The following is a 19,551-nucleotide window of genomic DNA, read 5'->3' as shown; positions in this document are numbered from 1 at the left end:
ACCCCCTACCATCCCCAGACTAATGGTCTTGTTGAAAGGTTAAACTCTACAATCAAGTTCATGCTATGGGTATTTGCAGATCAGTTTAAGAGGGAGTGGGACAAATATTTGCCCCATCTGTTTGCTTACAGAGAGGTCCCCCAGGAATCCACACGTTTTTCACCCTTTGAGTTGCTGTATGGGCATAGGGTGAGGGGACCTCTAGATTTAATTCTAGATGAGTGTGAAGGTGAGTTGGAGTCTCACAAGGAGTCTGTTGTGGTATACGTCCTAAACCTCAGGACAAGGCTCAGGGAACTCATGGGCTTGGCCCAGGAGAACCTGGCAGAAGCCCAACAACAGAAAAAGTTGTGGTATGACAGGAATGCTCGAGCTAGAGAGTATGCTGTGGGGCAGCAGGTAATGGTTCTCATTCCTGTCAGACACAACAAGCTGCAAGCAGCTCGGGAGGGACCCTACAAGGTGGTAAGAAAGGTAAGTGATGTTAATTACATGGTGGAACTGCTAGGCAGAAAGCAGGGGCATAAATTTTACCATGTTAACATGATGAAACCTTACCATGATAGGGAGGCCCTTGTGCTGAGCATTCACAGTGGATTGCAGGAGGAGTTTGTGGGAAATCTGGGGACTGATCTCCTCAGTGAGGCTTGGGCTGACACCTCAGTGGAAGGAGTGGCAATGTGCCATCAGCTATCTCCTACCCAGGTTCAAGACATCCAAGCAGTTTTGCAGGAATTTGGGGACATGTTCACTTGGAAACCAGGGTGCACACACCTGGGGCAGCACCAGGTAGATACAGGACCCCAATGGCCTATTAGGCAGGCCCCTTATAGAGTGCCTGAGAGAGTCAAACAGACTCTGAGGGAGGAGGTACAGGAGATGTTGGAACTAGGGGTGATTCAAGAGTCCAACAGTCCCTGGGCCTCCCCAGTGGTGCTGGTGCTAAAGAAGGATGGCAGCACCAGGTTCTGTGTGAACTACAGGAAATTAAATAGTCACACAGAGTCAGATGTTTACCCCATGCCTAGGACAGATGAGGCCCTAGAGCAGCTGGGTGGGGCTAAGTATCTTACAACCATTGATCTTACCAAGGGTTACTGGCAGGTGCCCTTGACTCCCAGTGCTAGAGATAAGTCAGCCTTTGTGACTCCTTTTGCCTTGTATGAGTTCACAAATATGCCCTTTGGGATGAAGAATGCCCCAGCAACTTTCCAGAGGCTTGTAGATCACATCCTAGCAGGAGGGATTGTCCTTGCTTACCTAGATGATATTGTCATCTACAGCCATTCCTGGCCGGAGCACCTTCAGCATGTCAGGGAGGTGCTGGGCAGACTACAGAGGGCAGGGTTGACCATTAAGCCGAGCAAAAGTCAGGTGGGTATGGCAGAGGTCTCGTACCTAGGACATAGAGTGGGGAGTGGTAAGATAAGGCCAGAACTTGCCAAAATGGAAGCCATTCAGGCATGGCCTGCACTGGTTACCAAAAAGCAGGTGAGGGCATTTTTAGGGACCGCAGGGTACTACAGAAAGTTCGTCCCCAGTTACAGTACCATATTTGCTCCCCTCACAGACCTAACAAGGAAGAACAGGCCAGATAAGGTAGTGTGGACCCCAGCATGTGAGCAGGCATTCCAGTAGCTTAAGGTAGCTTTGGGAGGACCCTCTGTGTTAGCCAGTCCAGATTACAGCAAAGAATTTGTTGTGCAGGTCGATGCTTCAAACCATGGGGTAGGGGCTGTACTTAGCCAGATTTCTTCAGAAGGGGAAGAGCACCCAGTGGTATCTCGGTCATAGGCTCCAACCCGGGGAGGAATGCTATGCAGCTGTAGAAAAGGAATGTCTAGCCACAGTGTGGGCACTGCAGAAACTTCAGCCTTGCCTGTATGGAAGGAAATTCACTGTTATGACAGATCACAACCCTCTAACATGGTTAAACAGAGCCAGCCAGGAAAATGCCAAGTTGCTAAATGGAGCCTGAGGTTGCAAGCATATGATATGTCCATACAGCACCACAGTGAGATTAGCAATGCCAATGCAGATGGGCTCTCAAGACAGGGAAACAGGGTAAGGTATACTCAGATAGACCTAACTCCATCAAGCAGCGTTTCTCAAGGGTCACTTAAAAATTAGCTTGAGCTCTCTGGGGGGGGGGGGGGGGGGGTAAAGACATGTGAAGAATGGGTGAAGATAGATGAACAAAGTTAACAGATGACTGCAAACTAGACACCATAATGAAAATCCCGAATGATGTGGACATCCTACAAAAGGGCCTCTCTGAGACAGATGCCTGGTGTCAAAGCCATGGCCTCAAGCTCAATGCCAAAAAGTGCATTGCCATCCCTTTTGGTAAAAACTTTGTACCTATGAACTACCACGTAAGCGATAGTCTACTTAACACTGAAAGTGTGATAAGAGACCTTGGGACACAGGTGGACAGTAGTCTCTCCTTTGGGAGGGTGGCCTAATGGTTAAGGTGTTTGCCTTACAAACACAAAGTGCAGGGTTTGAGTCTCACAAGGGATAATTGGCTAGGCTTAAAATGGCTCGCAAGGGCAGTTAGCCTAGTACTAACCTATGAACCTATGAACCTATGAACCTATAATCACATCGCCACAGTAGTCAGGAAATACTTCTACGTGGCACACCGCATCACAAAATGATTCTCATCCAGGAAAAAAGTGGTCATTGTTCCCCTCTACTCATCACTCATTAGACCCATTATAGAGTACAACACCCCTTTTGATATGTACCTCACAAGACATCTACAACAACTAGAAAGGCTGCAGAAATACCTCAAAAAGAGGATTACCAGCCTCAAACAGATGCCCTACACAGACGGTCTCAAAAAACCTCAGCTTTACTCTGTCGCATATCGCCTACTCAGAGGCGATCTCTGCCTAACATTCATAGCTATGTCAAACCCAGAGCTGTTGGACCTGCTCCCCTTAAAGAAATCCCATTCCCTCTGAGCTACATGCTTTAGGGACCTAAACCTTGTCACCACAATAAACAGAACATGCTGGAGGGATAGATTCCTGTCCCAGAGACTATCCATACTCTGGACAAACTACCTATCTATATCAAACAAAGCTCCTCATTAGCACTCCAAGAAAAATCTTGATGATTGGATGGGAGATAGGAAATTCACCCCGGGATCACTTCTGCAGCTCTGCTTGACAGGGGCACAGGAAAATAATTTTCTTGGGTGGCAAAAGCCAGAGTACCGTTTGGCTAGGCTTATATAGGCCTTAGGGCCAACAGCCTAGTACCTACCTATGAACCTATGAAGGCTGCCAGTCTAGCCAGATAGAATTTTGGAGATAATTCTGTCATCTCGAAATATTAATGTAAACCACAGGCTTGTTGTCTTAAATAGTAAAAATAGTGTTACATGTGGAACTGCAAAAATGCAACAGTGTACTCTGCTGACCAAGTAAAGCATATTGTGACTATTTGATGTAAACACGGCTCCAGATGGTCTAGATGAAGGAATTCTTGCTATTGTTTTAAGGCCAGAGTTACTGGCCAGAATTTGCATGCATAAATGTCCTTTATTGCTCTGGTTTCTGCCCAGAGGTGAACAATGTAAATGTAGTTTCTATTAGCCTGGGAACCCAGGGAAGTGTGAAGAATGATGTAATGTGAACCAGGAATGTGATTTTAAAAATGGAGAGAATCAGAGAGCATTGAGCTTTTTTGTCTTGACCATCCAACTCATCAGCACTCTGCCTTTGCTCTATATGTAAGTTTATCTTAGGCTTGTGTTTTTCTCTTAGAAATAACTAGAAAGATTAGACTAAGTGTTTTTCTGTGATGTCAGAACTGTACTACTGAATTATTTTAAGTATTTATCTGTGATCTCTGAACTCCTGACTTGCACTGTGCAGTAAAAAATATTGTCTTGTGTTTGGACTGTTATTAAATATTTTTAAACCCTTTCAACTGTGGCTGTTTTTGTGGAGATAATTTAAGCTCTTTAGAGTGCTTTCATGCCTTTGGTAAAATTGTACAATGCCACTCTAATAGCTTTAGCCCTGGGCTATACTATCAATTGGATAATAATATTGCACAGTAATAATTGGACACCCTTTTAAGGTCCTTTGAGTAGCTGATAAATATTAGTGGGTGGTGGCAGCTGGTACTACTGTATAGTCTGGGAAAAAGGGGCACAGCTGGAGAACCTGTGCCAGCCTTCCCCAGGACTGTCTGTTTGGTTCTATAAACTCTTCTCAAAGTGTATCCGTGTGTGTCAGCTACTTGGGCAGGGACACGAAGCACTGGTTGGACAGAGAGGGTGATGGAGGTTGTAGCTTGCCCACTAGGCTGAGATCTGAACCCTATAGCTGTGGCAGTGGGGAGTCTTATTGGGAAGCAAGGGAGCGACCAGCCCCAGACTGACTGTGATCTCTGTGTGGTCTTAAGGGAAATTGCACTTTACTGTGTGCATTTGTTATCCTTTCCTCCTATATGAGATGCCCCTTAATGGTGTTAGTGGTGAGGATTGAGGCTCCTTGATTGCTGGGCCAGGGCACAGGTGTCACAATGCCACATCTGTTTGTGTTGTTAGTAGTGCAACAGGTAGAATATACTTGCTTTTGATGCAGAAAGCTGTGGGTTCTACTCCCCCAGTATGTAGATGGATTGCTGATACTGTAGTGTGCTGTACTTTTAAAGGGGGTGGATACTGCAGTCCTGAGAATGTCCACTTTGGTGGAGATACCTAGTAATATTACTAGCAATTTATTTGTCAAGGGCAACAGGCACTTTATTTGTAGATGAAACAATGAAATATAAAGTTGTTTGCTAGCAGCAACCTCTTCATTAGTTACAGATCTCTTTAATGTGGAATTATTTAGTTGACTCTTACTTCTGCAGAGATTGTGCATATTTACTGATAATGGTGAATTGTAGAAGTCTGAGTAGACTTTTTTATGATGGAAATGTTATGAATTGGGCAGTTTGGTCATTATTGGTGCATGCATTTTGTTTCATTGTTTACTGGAAAAATATTCAAAACAATACATTTGAAATGCTAACAAATGTACTGTATTATACAAAGAATATAATTTAATACAATCAGGAAGGTGTATTAAAGAACACATGTATGTTTTGCATGCAATGGGCCTATGACTTGAAAACAGCCCAGAGGTAACCTTTATCTGCCACTAGCCAGATGTATTTTCTTTGAATGTGGGCTTCAATGAATGTGAGTTTCAAGTTCAAAGAAGTTTTAGTGCTAAGTCTATTTTAATTGTGAGACTGCATTGCTTTGTTTAGCAATGTCTATTAGTGTTTGTGCTGTAAAATGTAAAATAAAACTTTTAAATGAAATCCAAGTCATCGTAGAAGTAAAGCAATATGCACATTAAAATGTTTATGGTAAATGGGGCGAAATAGCCAAGTAATGGGACATTGGAATGGCTGCAGGAGGAGGGCTGTATACGGGGAGGCCCTATTCGACCATGATTTTTGTGAGGGGGGGAGGGCAGCAATCTCAGACATCTCTGGGTGGCACAAACTGCAGCTATGCCACTGATCAGTAGGCCATGAAGAATGACTTTTGGAGGTCCTAGCAAACTATAATATTATTTTGTTACGATTAGAATATTGCCTACCATTAAATGCCCTACTCTTACCATAAAACCCACATACTGCAAGTCACTGAAAACAAAATCCTAAGGTTCATCATCTTTTCCCTTCCCAGTGAACATCATTGCTGCACATTTAGAAGAAAATGGTTACCATTTACAACAGGGTCTGGGTGTCTGGGGCCATATTTTGGTTGTCTGTTCTTCAGTTTGTATTTGAAAGTTGATATCCCACAATTCCATTGGAGTGGGCGGGGTTACATAATTATGTACACAAATATGTTAATCAGCATACAGATTTGTACCTATTTTTCATGGGCCTTTGTCCAGATTTTTGATGTTTCCAGGTTGAGAGGTATGACCTCAACTCAGCAAAGTAATTCTACTTGATTACTTGATGCTGATTTGTACATTGCCTATCAAACCAGCATTCTTTTTCCAAATTATCTGCAACCCAAAGTTTCGGAACACAATTTGGATGATGACTTTTTGGCAATCCACAGCATGACAGGTCTTTCATCCGATACCCACGTTTCCACTTATTCAAACTTTTTTGCAAAACAAATCTTGTAATTCAGCTGTCATTACTGAAATTATTTTACTTCTTGCTATTATTATTTTTCAATTAATGACAGCTATCGGAAACATGCAGACTCCACACAGAAGGGCTTGGGAGTGCCTTCTGTGTGGAGTCTGCATGTCCTCCCCGCAGTTGGTTAGCGTTCGAAAGACATGCGTGCGTAAATGGGTGTGCCTTCGTTGAAGGTTGGGCGTCGAGCTGGCACCTCGGCATTTTGTAAAAATCTACTGCCAATCATTAGCGGACTGGAGTTCCGCTGTGGCGACCCCTTACTGGGAAAAGCCGAAAGACCAACAACAACAACATCAGAAACATAAGTGCATCATCCTCAACTAAATTCAGTACTTGCAATTCTGATATAATTCTTTATAAACAAAAGTGATCAATCAACACTGCCAGAAAGCAATTAAAACATATTAAAGCAAAAATACCTGATTGGCATCTTCAGTTTAATATTTATGTTGCAACTTTGCATTTATAAGCCCAGACTTTAAATATTACTGATTGGATTTTCCTACAGCCTATGATGGGGGCATTTCACTTGTTCCCATTCCAGTAACTGAGAACAGTACAATTGTTTCAGATATTATTTTTCTTTCAGACAACATAAACATGTTCCTTTTTCACTTATTCCTACACCACTCAAACTAGCAACAGTGGTTGAAGGAACTGTTTGTTATTGTAGCAATGGAACATTTTTAGATGGGCAAACTTGGAATATTAATGAAAACATTAAAAAAACCCAGCATAATTATTAAATGAACATTCTGTGTGCAAAGATAAAACATATCCTTGGGTTACCTATGAATTGGTCTGGATGTGGTCACATTGGTCAACTAATTCCAGCACTAAAAAAAAAACATTACCAAAAGGAAATAAAATTGGAACACTCATTGCAGGAGAGACATTCCTAACCCATCAGGCAATATATCTGCTCCATGGAGAAAGCATAATACTATAAATCATACAGCATTTAAAGACCTTGCACACATGGACTTGGGAAATGTAATCATTACTGCGGCAGGTGCCATCCCTGCATATGGGAGAGAAAAATATTTACGGGAAATTAGAAAGTTATCAAAGCTATTAGAAATATTAAGTTGGTATTAGAGAGGTGGTGGATGGATGATTTAGTTAAGTTTTTAACTAAACCAGAAATTTTTGTTTCATGTGTATGTTCATAAATAGTTTTGGGTTTTTGAAAGTAGTGCTTAATACATGTTATGCATCCATGATAAGTAAGTTTTCAGTAGATTTCAAGTCAACACGGAAGAAAGGTCTTTCAGTTAGTAATAACATACACATTATAGTTAATGGCTTATAAATGTTTATCATTAAATATTAATGGTTTGAACAATAATGTCAAAAGAGCTGGTTTGCTTAAATATATAAAAATACATAAAGCCCAGATCATCTTTTTACAGGAAACCCATCTATTAAAAAAAGATCTACAAAACTACTCATTTAATGGCTATACCATTTTGGCTGATTCATGTTTTCAGACTTAGAGAAGGGGCACTCTTATACTATGGTAAAATACTTACACTATGCCAAGAATTATAGATACAATTCCAGATAAAGATGGGATGCTAAGCATGGTTATTTTGGAAATCAACAGGAAGTATTATACTTCAATACATACTGGATACCAGGACTGAGTACTAAATATGTTGACAAATATCTGGACCTGATCATTTTAAATGCAAAAGGGGAAATTATAGCAACAGGTGATTTTTAACTGCTTATTAGCAGGCAATGATACCTCTAAACACGGTAAAATAAAACTAACATCTCAAGCCAAGAAGTTAAACGACTTTACAAATCAGATGAAACTTGAAGATATACATGGTCTAAGAGAACATTATTCCTTATTCTATACTCACTATTCATATCGGTTTGGTAGACAAACAAACATAAATAAGGTCTTTGCAAGTGATGTATCTATAATGACTTGTCCACTTTCAGACCATAATGCTATAAACTTTACATTAAACTACACATACAGATGATTTAAGATTTCTAAAGAGAATTCCTCCTTATATTACTAAGTTAAAAGACTTTAGGGAATAGATAATGAAAGAAATAGACATGTTTATGGAAACAAATGATAATGGTGAAGTGATTGATACTATACTATGGGACACCTTTAAAGTTTATATATATATATATGGTAGAATAAAATCTTGGTACCTTAAAAAAAAAGGAGCAAGAGTGGGACAAAGAACTTTTAGACTTGCAAAAAAAGCATAGACAAGATAAAAATGGACACAAAACCAAATAAAGTAGCACATAATTAAATTACCAAGTTAAATCAAAAATACTTAGAAGTTCTGAATCATAAGGTAGCCATAAACCTGGAAAATTTTAAATTACAATCTTATGCTGTAAATCCCAAATATATACATAAAATAGTGGTAAGATTAAAAAAAATAAACAATCAAAATCTTATCGAGATTAAATATAAAAGTGATGGTTCAGTTAAGAGGGCTGTGTTTCTGCTGAATGGTAACCTAATGGGCATATTAGAAGTGTTCAAAAACTACTATAAAGATATAAATAATAACATACCACTTCTGGAGACAGATAATGTAATAAATACTTTTATTCAAGAAAATATAACTACTAAGGTGTCAATGCAACAAAATAACTTATTAAATAAACAACACTAACAGAATTAAAAAGCAAATAAAAAATTTACAAGATAATAAAGCTCCAGGACTGGATGGAATAATTCCTGAACTATATAACATTTTTCCTGAATATGTAATAAAGAAAATGATCAGTGCCTTTACTATGGTTAAGCAAAAATGTACAACACCCCCATTATGGAAATACTCAATTATCTCCCCCATATTAAAACAAGGTAAGGACCCCAAATCCTGTGATTCATATAGGCCAATTTAGTTACTAAACACTGATTATAAAATTGTCATGACAACACTAGCGAATAGGATAAAGAAAATATTACCTAATCTAATACATAATGATCAGACGGGGTTCATTCTTCATAGAAAAGTGCAAGATAACATTATTAAATTACTATCATTAATAGACATAGCATGCAAATACAAAAAACAACTATTATCAGCCTAGACATAGAAAAGGCTTTTGATTCTATTAGCTGGTCTTATCTACAAAGAATTCTGATTGGTTTTGAATTCTCCTCAGACTTTGTCAACTTATTAATGAAAATTTATAGAGAGGCACAAGCTTATATGAAAATCGGATCAGGTATATCCTCACCACTAGAAATCCGCAAAAGGAACTAGACAAGGTTGTCCTTTGTCACCATTATTGTTTGTTCTTTCAATGGAACCTTTTGCTACATATATCAGAAACAAGCAAAATATAAAAGGCTTTCAAATTAATAAAGACTATTTTCCTAAGATGTAATTATTTGCTGATGACATGTTGTTAACGTTGGGCGATATTGATGGTTCTTTGCATGATGTTATAAATACCTTTAAAGCAAGTTTGAAATAATTTCAGGTCTTAAATTTAATCATAATAAATCCAAAACATTACTAATCAACAAAAAGATCAGCAAAAACCTGAGAGAGAATAGCCTGTTTAATTAGGAGAATGATGTATTAGAATATTTGGGTGTCAGTATAAAGAGCACATGGAAAGAGTCTGTTAAACTATACTACAATAATTTAAGAACCACCATTAGTGAACTAATCAAAAGATGGAATAAAATGTTCTTCACAATGGAGGATAGGCTCTCTTTAATTAAAATGATAATTTTACCTAAAATTTTGTTTTATATACAGTCATATACTACCCCCTCCCAAAAACATATTTAAAAAAATAGATTCCATGCTACTTAATTTTTTATGATTCCCCTTAAAACTTAGGATTGCATATAAATGGCACATTAGAGCTTGGAACAGTAATGGGATAGCACTCCCTAGCTTAGAGCTTTATTCCAAATCAGTTACAATTAATGTAATATTACACTGGATCACACCTCCTTATATATCTGGCTGGAAAATAATACACGAGATTCATATAACTGATGTCAGAAGTATAAAAAATCATTTTAAGGAACTATATGGAATAAGCAGAGTTCATTGGCTTTTACATGCATTTTGTTTATTTAATAAGAAGTTTGGCCATTTTTCTTATGACATTAATAAAATATTTAATAACTTTAAAAATATAATTGATTGTAATTAAAACATTAAATTATTCCCTATAGCATACTCTCCTGATTGCCTAGATTCTTTCTACATCAATGCGATGCAAAAATTAAAGGAAAATAACTTGATATTCTAGCATCAGTTTATTGAAAATAGAGTATTAAACCGCTAAACTCTCTTTTATGTAGTTTTGATAATAGTTAAGACGGTTGTTTATACACTCATTACGGCAGTTTATAAAAAACAAAATGAGAGTATCAATCAACCTAGAGAATGAATCTATACTTAGTCTGATTCAGTTTTTTATTAGGTGTTTTGAAAAGAAAGATGATCAAAAATTAAGTATCTCACCTATTTATAAGATACTAAAAGACGACACTCGAGTTTGACTCAGATTTTTGGAATTACTATGTAAAGATTAATGGAGAACAAATATCTGATGAATCCAAAAAATTGTTATTGAATTCTACATATGGTACCTCTTCTTCATTATATCGGAGACTGTATGCATGGGAATTTATGATTAGGAGTTTCTATACTCCACATAAAATAAATCTTATACTCAAAAAGAGTGAAAGTAAATGTTGGAAATGTGATGAATTACTAGAGGCCAACTGGGTTTCACATGTTCATTGAATGTAGAAATGTTGTCCAATATTGGAAATACTTCAGATATTTTGTAAATGTTTTATGGTCTGATAACGGTCACATTTCTAACTCACTAATCCTATTCAATGTTCCTATACCTAATGGAATACCTAAATCTCAGATTCAGTTACGCTGGTCAATTCTTGCAATTGCCAGAAAAGTTATTACTTTGAATTGGAAAAGTAAACAAGATTTGATATTTAAAGATTTTATTAATTTAGCAAACGTTTGTAAAAATGAACCGCAAACCATTTGTTATAGAACTCATAACATTACTCATAAAAAATATCATGGCAAAAAATTGGAAAACCTTTTGAACAAATACTGTTAACGTCTCATGGATAAAATGACTGTTTATCATGGATGAATGTAAATAGTTTTATTATTGTTTTATTGTATTTGTTACATGTACATTTGCATACATTTATAATGAAAACAAAATAAAAATGTTTTTGAAAAAATAATTTTAAGTAATGCACCATTTTCTACTAAAGATTTAGTGACTCAAGAGTTAACTACTATGTATACTGTAGTGGTGTAGAATAGGATGGTACTTGATTTCACTCTGGCTTCTAGGGTTGGAACATATGCACTGACCCATGTAGAATGCTGTACGTAAAAATATCAAATAATTCTGATCAAATTTATAATCATTTACAACTGATTCAAAAGGTAGCAAATTATGCACAATGCCAAAGATAAAATGGGCCTGGTTAACAGGTTTGCTTTCAGGATGGGGAGGAAGTATTTTAACGTTTTTCATGCTTATAACTCTCATAATAGTCATGACAGCATTACTATTTTTCTAATTAAAGCTTGCATTTTAAAACTAATGTCAACCAGAAGGAATCTCAAATCAGAAATATATGAAACTCTGCCTTTGACCAAGAAGGAAAACAATAACAATGTAATAACAGATTTTGATACAATTTATGACAATCTATACAAGGGTGAATGTAAAAATATCTGTAACACTGAATGTATTATTAAACAATTAACTGATGACTCTGAATATGAATATTATGATTGCATTTTCTTGCCTTCAAAATGGAAGTATATTTTTATTTCAAACAAAAACATTTTAAAGTAACTACTTAAATATTGTGACTGTAAAGGAGAATGGGAAAAGATCTGTAAAGAATGTCTCATTCATAGGCATGAAGTCCAGAATCATCAGAAAACATTTGAAGGAGTTATTGTGATATGGGTGATCATATTATTAAATGGGGGAATGTGAAAGTTCAGTTATTCTAATTCTAATCAACATTATTTAAAATCATATGCCAATACACAATGTGTACATAATGATTTAAATGTTCTAGTAAAATCATAAGTGAAAATGTTTATTGAAAGAAGTAGACATGCAATCAATGTTTACTGAAATACATAACAGGGTTCATTAAATTTATCAGTATGATGACCCAGAAGGTAAAACAATAAAGCATAGACCAAAGCTGCCACAGGAAACACAAGTTTAATCCACAAGCCACAAACAGTTCACATAAACTTCTCCAAATACACAGTACATTTTCATTTCTCCTACTTCATCAGATGTGGGCTGTTTCCAAACCTAACACCTTTTATAAAGCATATTATTTTAATTAACAAATCACCTTTGCTGAGCAATCAACTTGTAATTAAAGTACTATTATGCTTTTAACCTGATGTTAACATTACTGTGTTTAACATAATAAAACATTAAAATATGTGCAAATACATTACTGAATCACAATCATATTATGAACAACCATTCACTTTTAAAACTGTATTACATTTTGATAAAATGAATGAATGAATGAATGAAAAAAATAAAATATGAAATTAAACCTTTCATTAATGACAGAAATACTTCTACAAAAATTAATCCATTTGCACCATCTAGTGGCCAACACGAATTTTGCAAGGAACAACAAAATAACAAACCATTCCCTTTTCCTTAAAACATAACTTACATAGAGTGTGTTCTAAAAATGCCTACTTTAATATATGTTTCATCTACAAATAAACTCTTACATCCACTAATGTTCTGGCAAGATGTCCTTTGTTCCAAGGAATAAGTTTGATACCCTTACTTAATAAACTAAAACTGTGTGACTAAAATTATAAATACTAAAATCACTCTTAATAAATTTAAAAGGTGGATGTAAAAGAGTTTACCAGAAAAAATAATTTTCAAACCATTTTTAGTCATAATATTAAATATGACCCATGTATGGGAAGTTTATTCTGGAGACGGGACAATCTCTGGGAGACAAACCTGTCTTTCCAGCAGGTTTTGTTGATGTTGCATATTAGATTTAGGTCTTTTGAGTGGATAATGCATGAGGAGTGAGACAGAGATGGAGCATCTCTAGTAGCACAGGGTCCAATATTGCCTTGTAGGTGAGGCACAGATCACCTATAAGCAATCTGTATGATACCAAGCACAGCAATAGAGATTTGAGCCTGTCCACATAGGACAGGTTTTGGAGGCTATGGATTCTCTTTGAGAGGTATTTCTGTTGTCTTCACAGGTCATGCAGGTGTTTGGAGAGGTACATACCAAACAGGGCATTATACTCAATTACAGGCCTAATGAGGGAAGAGTACAGATAGGTAATAACCTCCTTTTTTCTGGATGCAATCCCTTTACAAAGTCCATTGAACATGTGGGAGAAACAGACAAATGTAGGTTTTGTAAAACTGAATTGGAAACAGTTGCACCCCTCGTTGCTGGTTATGACATACTAATGGCAGAAGGACTGTATACTGAAAGGCATAATAATGTGGCAAGACTGTTACACTGGGGATTGTGCAAACATTATGGTACTGACATGGTTGAAAAACACTGGAAACTGAGCCACAAAGCATCATAGAAAATGATGAAGTCTACATCATACAGAATCACACATTACCAGCAGTTCAAAACATAGATGCTGGAAAACCAGATATAATGGTCCGTGAAAAGACAAAAAGTAGCATTAATCATTGAAATTGCCACATCCAGTAACTACACTGTCTTGCATACAGAGAGACACAAAGTCATAAAATATTAGGATTTGCAGGCAGAAGATACCCAGACAGTTCCAATAGTAGTAAGAGAAATAGGTCTCATAAAGAATCTACAATCATATTTAGATATGTTACCAATACATGTAATCCCATACGAATTGCAGGAGTCGTCATTACTGGGTACATTGCAGTTGCCGCGAAGAGCGCTTCTGGCCGACATCAAAGACTGAAACAATACTAATTTCATGAACTTTAATCGTACTTTGACTTAGGAATGGGCTCCATTCACATCATAGTAGAAACCCAAAAGACTTGGAGAAATTAAAAAAGTGACACCATTTAATCACTCTCGTGTAACATGACTATCACCATATACCCTAGGAAGGGCCTGCAGTGATAGATGGAACATCATTAGACCTGTATGCAAGAAAGATTTAATTAGGCTGTACTGCTGCTTTTGAACCTGTCAGTCTGCTAGCCATATGTGGCTGGTGTTTCACTTCCTATCTGCTGAAGATTGATAACGTAAGGCCACATCTTCTGTGGAACTCACCACAGGGGCCACATCATCTGTGGAACACACCACTAGGTCTGCTCCTTCTGGGAAACATACCACAATGGCTGCATGATCTGTGGAAAAACATATGGGCTGCTTCAGCTGGGAAATATACAAGGGCTGAACTTATCTGTAGGAAAATAACACAAAGAATGCATCATCTCTGGAACAAAGAGTAAGGCTTGCATCATACGTGGAACATACTACAATAACCACATCATCTGACTAACCTAACACTAAATGAGGGCCACATTATCTATGGAACCTACCAAAGGGGCTACATCACGTGTGCACCCTCACGACAGCCATATCACCTGTGGCCTTCCCCATGATGAAAGCCTCATCTGTGAAACACATTATGAGAGGGCTACATCATCATGGGAACACACCCTTATCAATCGAACATACCATGAGGGCTGCATCATCTATTGTGGAACCAAATATGAGGGTCACATCATCTGTAGTCAACCAAGAGGTCTAAATCATTTGTGAAACAGCATCAGTGAAGCACTTGATGATGGCTGTAACACACCAACACACCATGAGAGCTGTATCATTTGTGGAACCCGCCAGGAGGGCTGAATCATCTGTAAAATTCAAGAATGGCTGGGATAACAGCTAGCAGTAAGCTATGAAAAATACTAATGTTCCTGGAACAAATGAAATCTGGTATTACAAAATCTTGTACAGGAAGACATCACCAGAAACTACAAAAGACTATTTTAGAAGGTAGGATTGGTAAATAATGTGAAAAAATAGATGGTACAGCTGTCTACATGCAGACACAGCAGTTTTCATAGTTACAAGCTCATTAATACAAGCAAAAAAAAAACTGCTTACTTTGAACATCGACATCTTTGCAGCAACACTCAACTTTGCTCGAGCATCAATCTTTGCACTCTCCGGTACTAAAATAAAGGACAAACAGTTATGGAAAATACATCTCACGTCACATATTCTGCTGCTTTTCACCAACATAAAACAATACAGTGCACTTTTTACTGCTGCTGCCATATACCTACAAAGTTAAACTGTCAGGTTAATACATTTTAGGATCATAGACAGTTAAGTAGGCTATTGGCCCTGAGGCCCTTACAAGCCTAGCCAAGAATTTAGCCAGTGTTCTAACAAGTCAACTAAATAACTGGAATTAGGGACAAAAGAACCACCAAAATATATGTTTGTCCTGCTTTACATCCCCTCCACTAGCAACAAGTCCAGCAAAAGGATGCAGTGCTGTGGTCCCCAAACCGGTAACATGACAAGAGTACATACTCAAATCTATAACACAAAGATTGTGCTGTCTATTTCCCATAATACTGTAACAAAGTGGGTTTAACCCCACATCCAGAAGGATAATATACATGTACTCCAACATACTGTAATGCAATTTGTGACCCGACATTCACGAGAGCAACAGTGTGTACCCCAACATACTGCAACACAGTAAGTGGGTGACCTAACCAAGAAGAATGCTGTGTACCCCAACGTACTGCAGCACAGCATCAGTGTGTTCATGAACCCCACATTTTGAACAGTATCCCAACATTCTGCAGCACAGTAAGTGGGTGACCCATATCTAGAAGGTCACCCATGTGCACCCCAACATTCTGCAGCACAGTAGCAGTGTATGACCACACATCTAGGAGGACAGCAGTGTGCACCCCAACATTCTGCAGCACAGTAACAGTCTGTGTGACCTTCATCTAGAAGGCCACCAGTGTGAACCCCAGCATTCTGCAGCACAGTAACAGTCTGTATGACCACACATCTAGGATGACAGCAGTGTGCACCCCAACACAATGCAGCACAGTAACAGTCTGTATGACCACAGATCTGGAAGGACAGCTGTGTGTACCCCAAAATAATGCAGCACAGTAGCAGTGTGTGACCCATATCCAGGAGGACACCAGTGTGCACCGCAGCAGGACACAGCATTATGCTAGTGTCTGGGACAGCATACAAGCACTGCGGGACACAGGTTCTTAACCCAACGCATGGAACTTGCACAAAAACTTTAGTAACTTCTCAGTCTCTCCCACTCAGTATGATTCTGCCTTTCACTCTCCTGTCATCCTAATCATATTCCCTGCACACCTTTCAGATAAAGGACACCCTTCATTCCTGATCACTGCAGACTACTCACCTTCTCATCTTCCCACCCTCCCCTTACCTTCAACAGCCTTACTGTTACAACCAATCACAGTTCATACACAAGGGTCATTTCATTTGGGTCTTCTCTGCTCAATGTGTAGCCATAATGATAATTGGGATAATGATGCAAGCAGTGTAAACAAAACCATGCTTGGCATCCTTGTATATAATGCAGTGATTTGTGTAAACACTTGGCATCCCTGTATATAATGCAGTGATTTGTGTAAACGCTTGGCATCCCTGTATATAATGCAGTGATTTGTGTAAACGCTTGGCATCCTTGTATATAATGCAGTGATTTGTGTAAACGCTTGGCATCCTTGTATATAATGCAGTGATTTGTGTAAATGCTTGGCATCCTTGTATATAATGCAGTGATTTGTGTAAACATTCATGAAGAAGCATGACTACAATACTTACTGAACTAAATTAGCTATAGTAACCTTGTGTAGGAAGTAGTGGTTTATGTAAATACTCCTATAAAAGTACTACCATATTAAGCTGTAAATGCTGGTTAAAATGAAACCTGAATGGAAATGTTGATTTCAAATGCAACTCAGGAACCATTTTGCAAATGTTTTCAGTAAATGTTACTGTCTTTTGCTTGGGTCATGGCTAGAAATGCTCTTTGTACCAGTTCACACAACTGGTTAGCAAAGTAATCCCACAAAATGTAAGGCTGACACCTTTTCAAATGCCCAAAGTGGGACATTTGTTGTAGGAATGTAAGATTTTGCAGGACAAAACATACCCATGGCCAGTGCAAAGTAGAGAACTTCACTTTTTTGCCTCAATAAAAGCTTATTTTTGTAGTAGTTTATATGCTTATGCTATTTCATATAACATTTAGGTGTCTTGGATACAAACATATAACTGCTTTTTGCAGCTATTAAAGAAAACTTAGGAAATATTTTTGTCCTAAAAATCTCAGGACATTTTCCATTTTGTAAGACATAACAATGGAGAAGATGTCTTTGCAAGATGAGCATTCTGACATGAACAATAGGAAAGACATCTACCAAGGATGTTGTATACAATCAGGGTTAGATGCATATTGTGAAGCTGTGCAAACTGATTTGCCTGAGTATGAGTGCAATGTTAGCAGAGGTCTCCAGCAAGTGGGGCACAATTACAGGCTCGTGGACACCAGTAAAAGAATCATCCACAATCCTGGACAGTATAAGAATAATACAACCAGTTATCCCATGTCTCTGACACAACATATGCGCACTTTGTACAACTATTATGACATGTCAGCAATCTATGAGGGTAATCAAGCACACCGTCCTGACACTAACATCTGCTGAAGTCAGCAGTCCATGAGGGTAATCAAGCACACCGTCCTGACACTGTAACATCTGCTGAAGTCAGCAGTCCATGAGGGTAATCAAGCACACCGTCCTGACACTGTAACATCTGCTGAAGTCAGCAGTCCATGAGGGTAATCAAGCACACCGTCCTGACACTGTAACATCTGCTGGAGTCAGCAGTCCATGAGGGTAATCAAGCACACCGTCCTGACACTGTAACATCTGCTGAAGTCAGCAGTCCATGAGGGTAATCAAGCACACCATCCTGACACCAACATCTGCTGGAGTCAGCAGTCCATGAGGGTAATCAAGCACACCATCCTGACACTGTAACATCTGCTGGAGTCAGCAGTCCATGAGGGTAATCAAGCACACCATCCTGACACCAACATCTGCTGGAGGTGTTAGAAGGGACACTGCTATACCTGTATGTGAAATTATGATCAAAACAGGCTAGATGACTGGTGTGCATGGCAGATATGTATGGCACAATCCAAATGGTTATAAATGTAACTCATACCATCAATGTGGTCAATCAGCTATGTATATATTGAGTGCATCACAGGAACATGCATCACACATGCATCTTGTATAACACCTTGACGGGTGCTCTGCACCATCAGACAGTTATGTTTATGTGATGAAAAGAATACCTGGGTATAGCCAATAAGATGCGTGACAGCTAACTGTGGCAAAAGTGGTACACTTCATGTACATCCCTAAAGATCTTCCACTGATGTGTAACCGAAGAAGGGTGCATTGTACTCAGTTATTTGTGTGATGAAGGCTGTGAACTGTGGAGGTATTATGACCTTTGATAGGCATGTCCTGCACATACTCAGTAGTTGTGTTACATGCATGGGGGTAAGTCATCACTGTGGCCACATACTGGTAGACTTTCTACATACCATCTACCACAGGATACAGGTTACATACCACTTGATCTGCTCATAGGGGTGTGATGTCTACATTATCCTCAGGTTTTGCATTTATTTTCATAATGTAACAAACCCCCCATGTTTTTGTTTCATCTCATGTGTTGTCATGGCTGCGGCAGCAATCTTTTGTGTGTGTTGATACTAATATCACAGCTGGAGTCAGTGATTGCCCACAATCTGTAGTCCTCCAGACAGCTGTGTGGACACAGAATATGTATGTCATATGTGACATCTGTGACTTAAATAATGGACAGGAAAGGGCCTACCAGACAGCTCTGATGATGGACCAGATCACTGGACCCAGGAAATAAGTCATTTCACACATTTCTTATTTAGATGCCATGTATGTGATCCAGGTGTACCCACTTGGTGATATAGGTGTTTATGGCCACATCTGACAGTCGAGTGAATATCTCAGTAGGGATGTGTGTCACATGCCTTGGCCTGGTCAAGTTTCATAGGATAATACACTTGTTATCATGCATGCCCAATGACCTTTTTGAGGACATCTAAAAGATGCAACAGACATGGATGTAACATTAACAACTCACATGTCTGTTGCATACAGCCGGGATATTACTAGTGTCTATTTAGAAAGATCCATGATGACATGTTGGTCTACCTCACAGATGATGACAGTCAGG

At 38.3% G+C, this 19,551-nt stretch overlaps 1 protein-coding gene across 1 annotated transcript in view; it reads right to left on the bottom strand.

The window, feature by feature from the left end:
• LOC122788066 (supervillin-like) overlaps nt 1–19,551 on the bottom strand; it is a 1,698,127-nt gene that overhangs the window by 977,065 nt on the left and 701,511 nt on the right. Inside the window, exon 6 of the mRNA XM_044054988.1 lies at nt 15,346–15,413. Coding sequence (XP_043910923.1) covers nt 15,346–15,413 — 68 coding nt within the window. The remainder of the gene's footprint in view (nt 1–15,345; nt 15,414–19,551) is intronic.

Source organism: Protopterus annectens, chromosome 13.part0 (assembly GCF_019279795.1).
Source record: "Protopterus annectens isolate FY-2018-M chromosome 13.part0, PAN1.0, whole genome shotgun sequence".
Classification (NCBI taxonomy): Eukaryota; Metazoa; Chordata; order Ceratodontiformes; family Protopteridae; genus Protopterus; species Protopterus annectens.
This window is presented reverse-complemented; position numbering and strand designations above follow the sequence as displayed.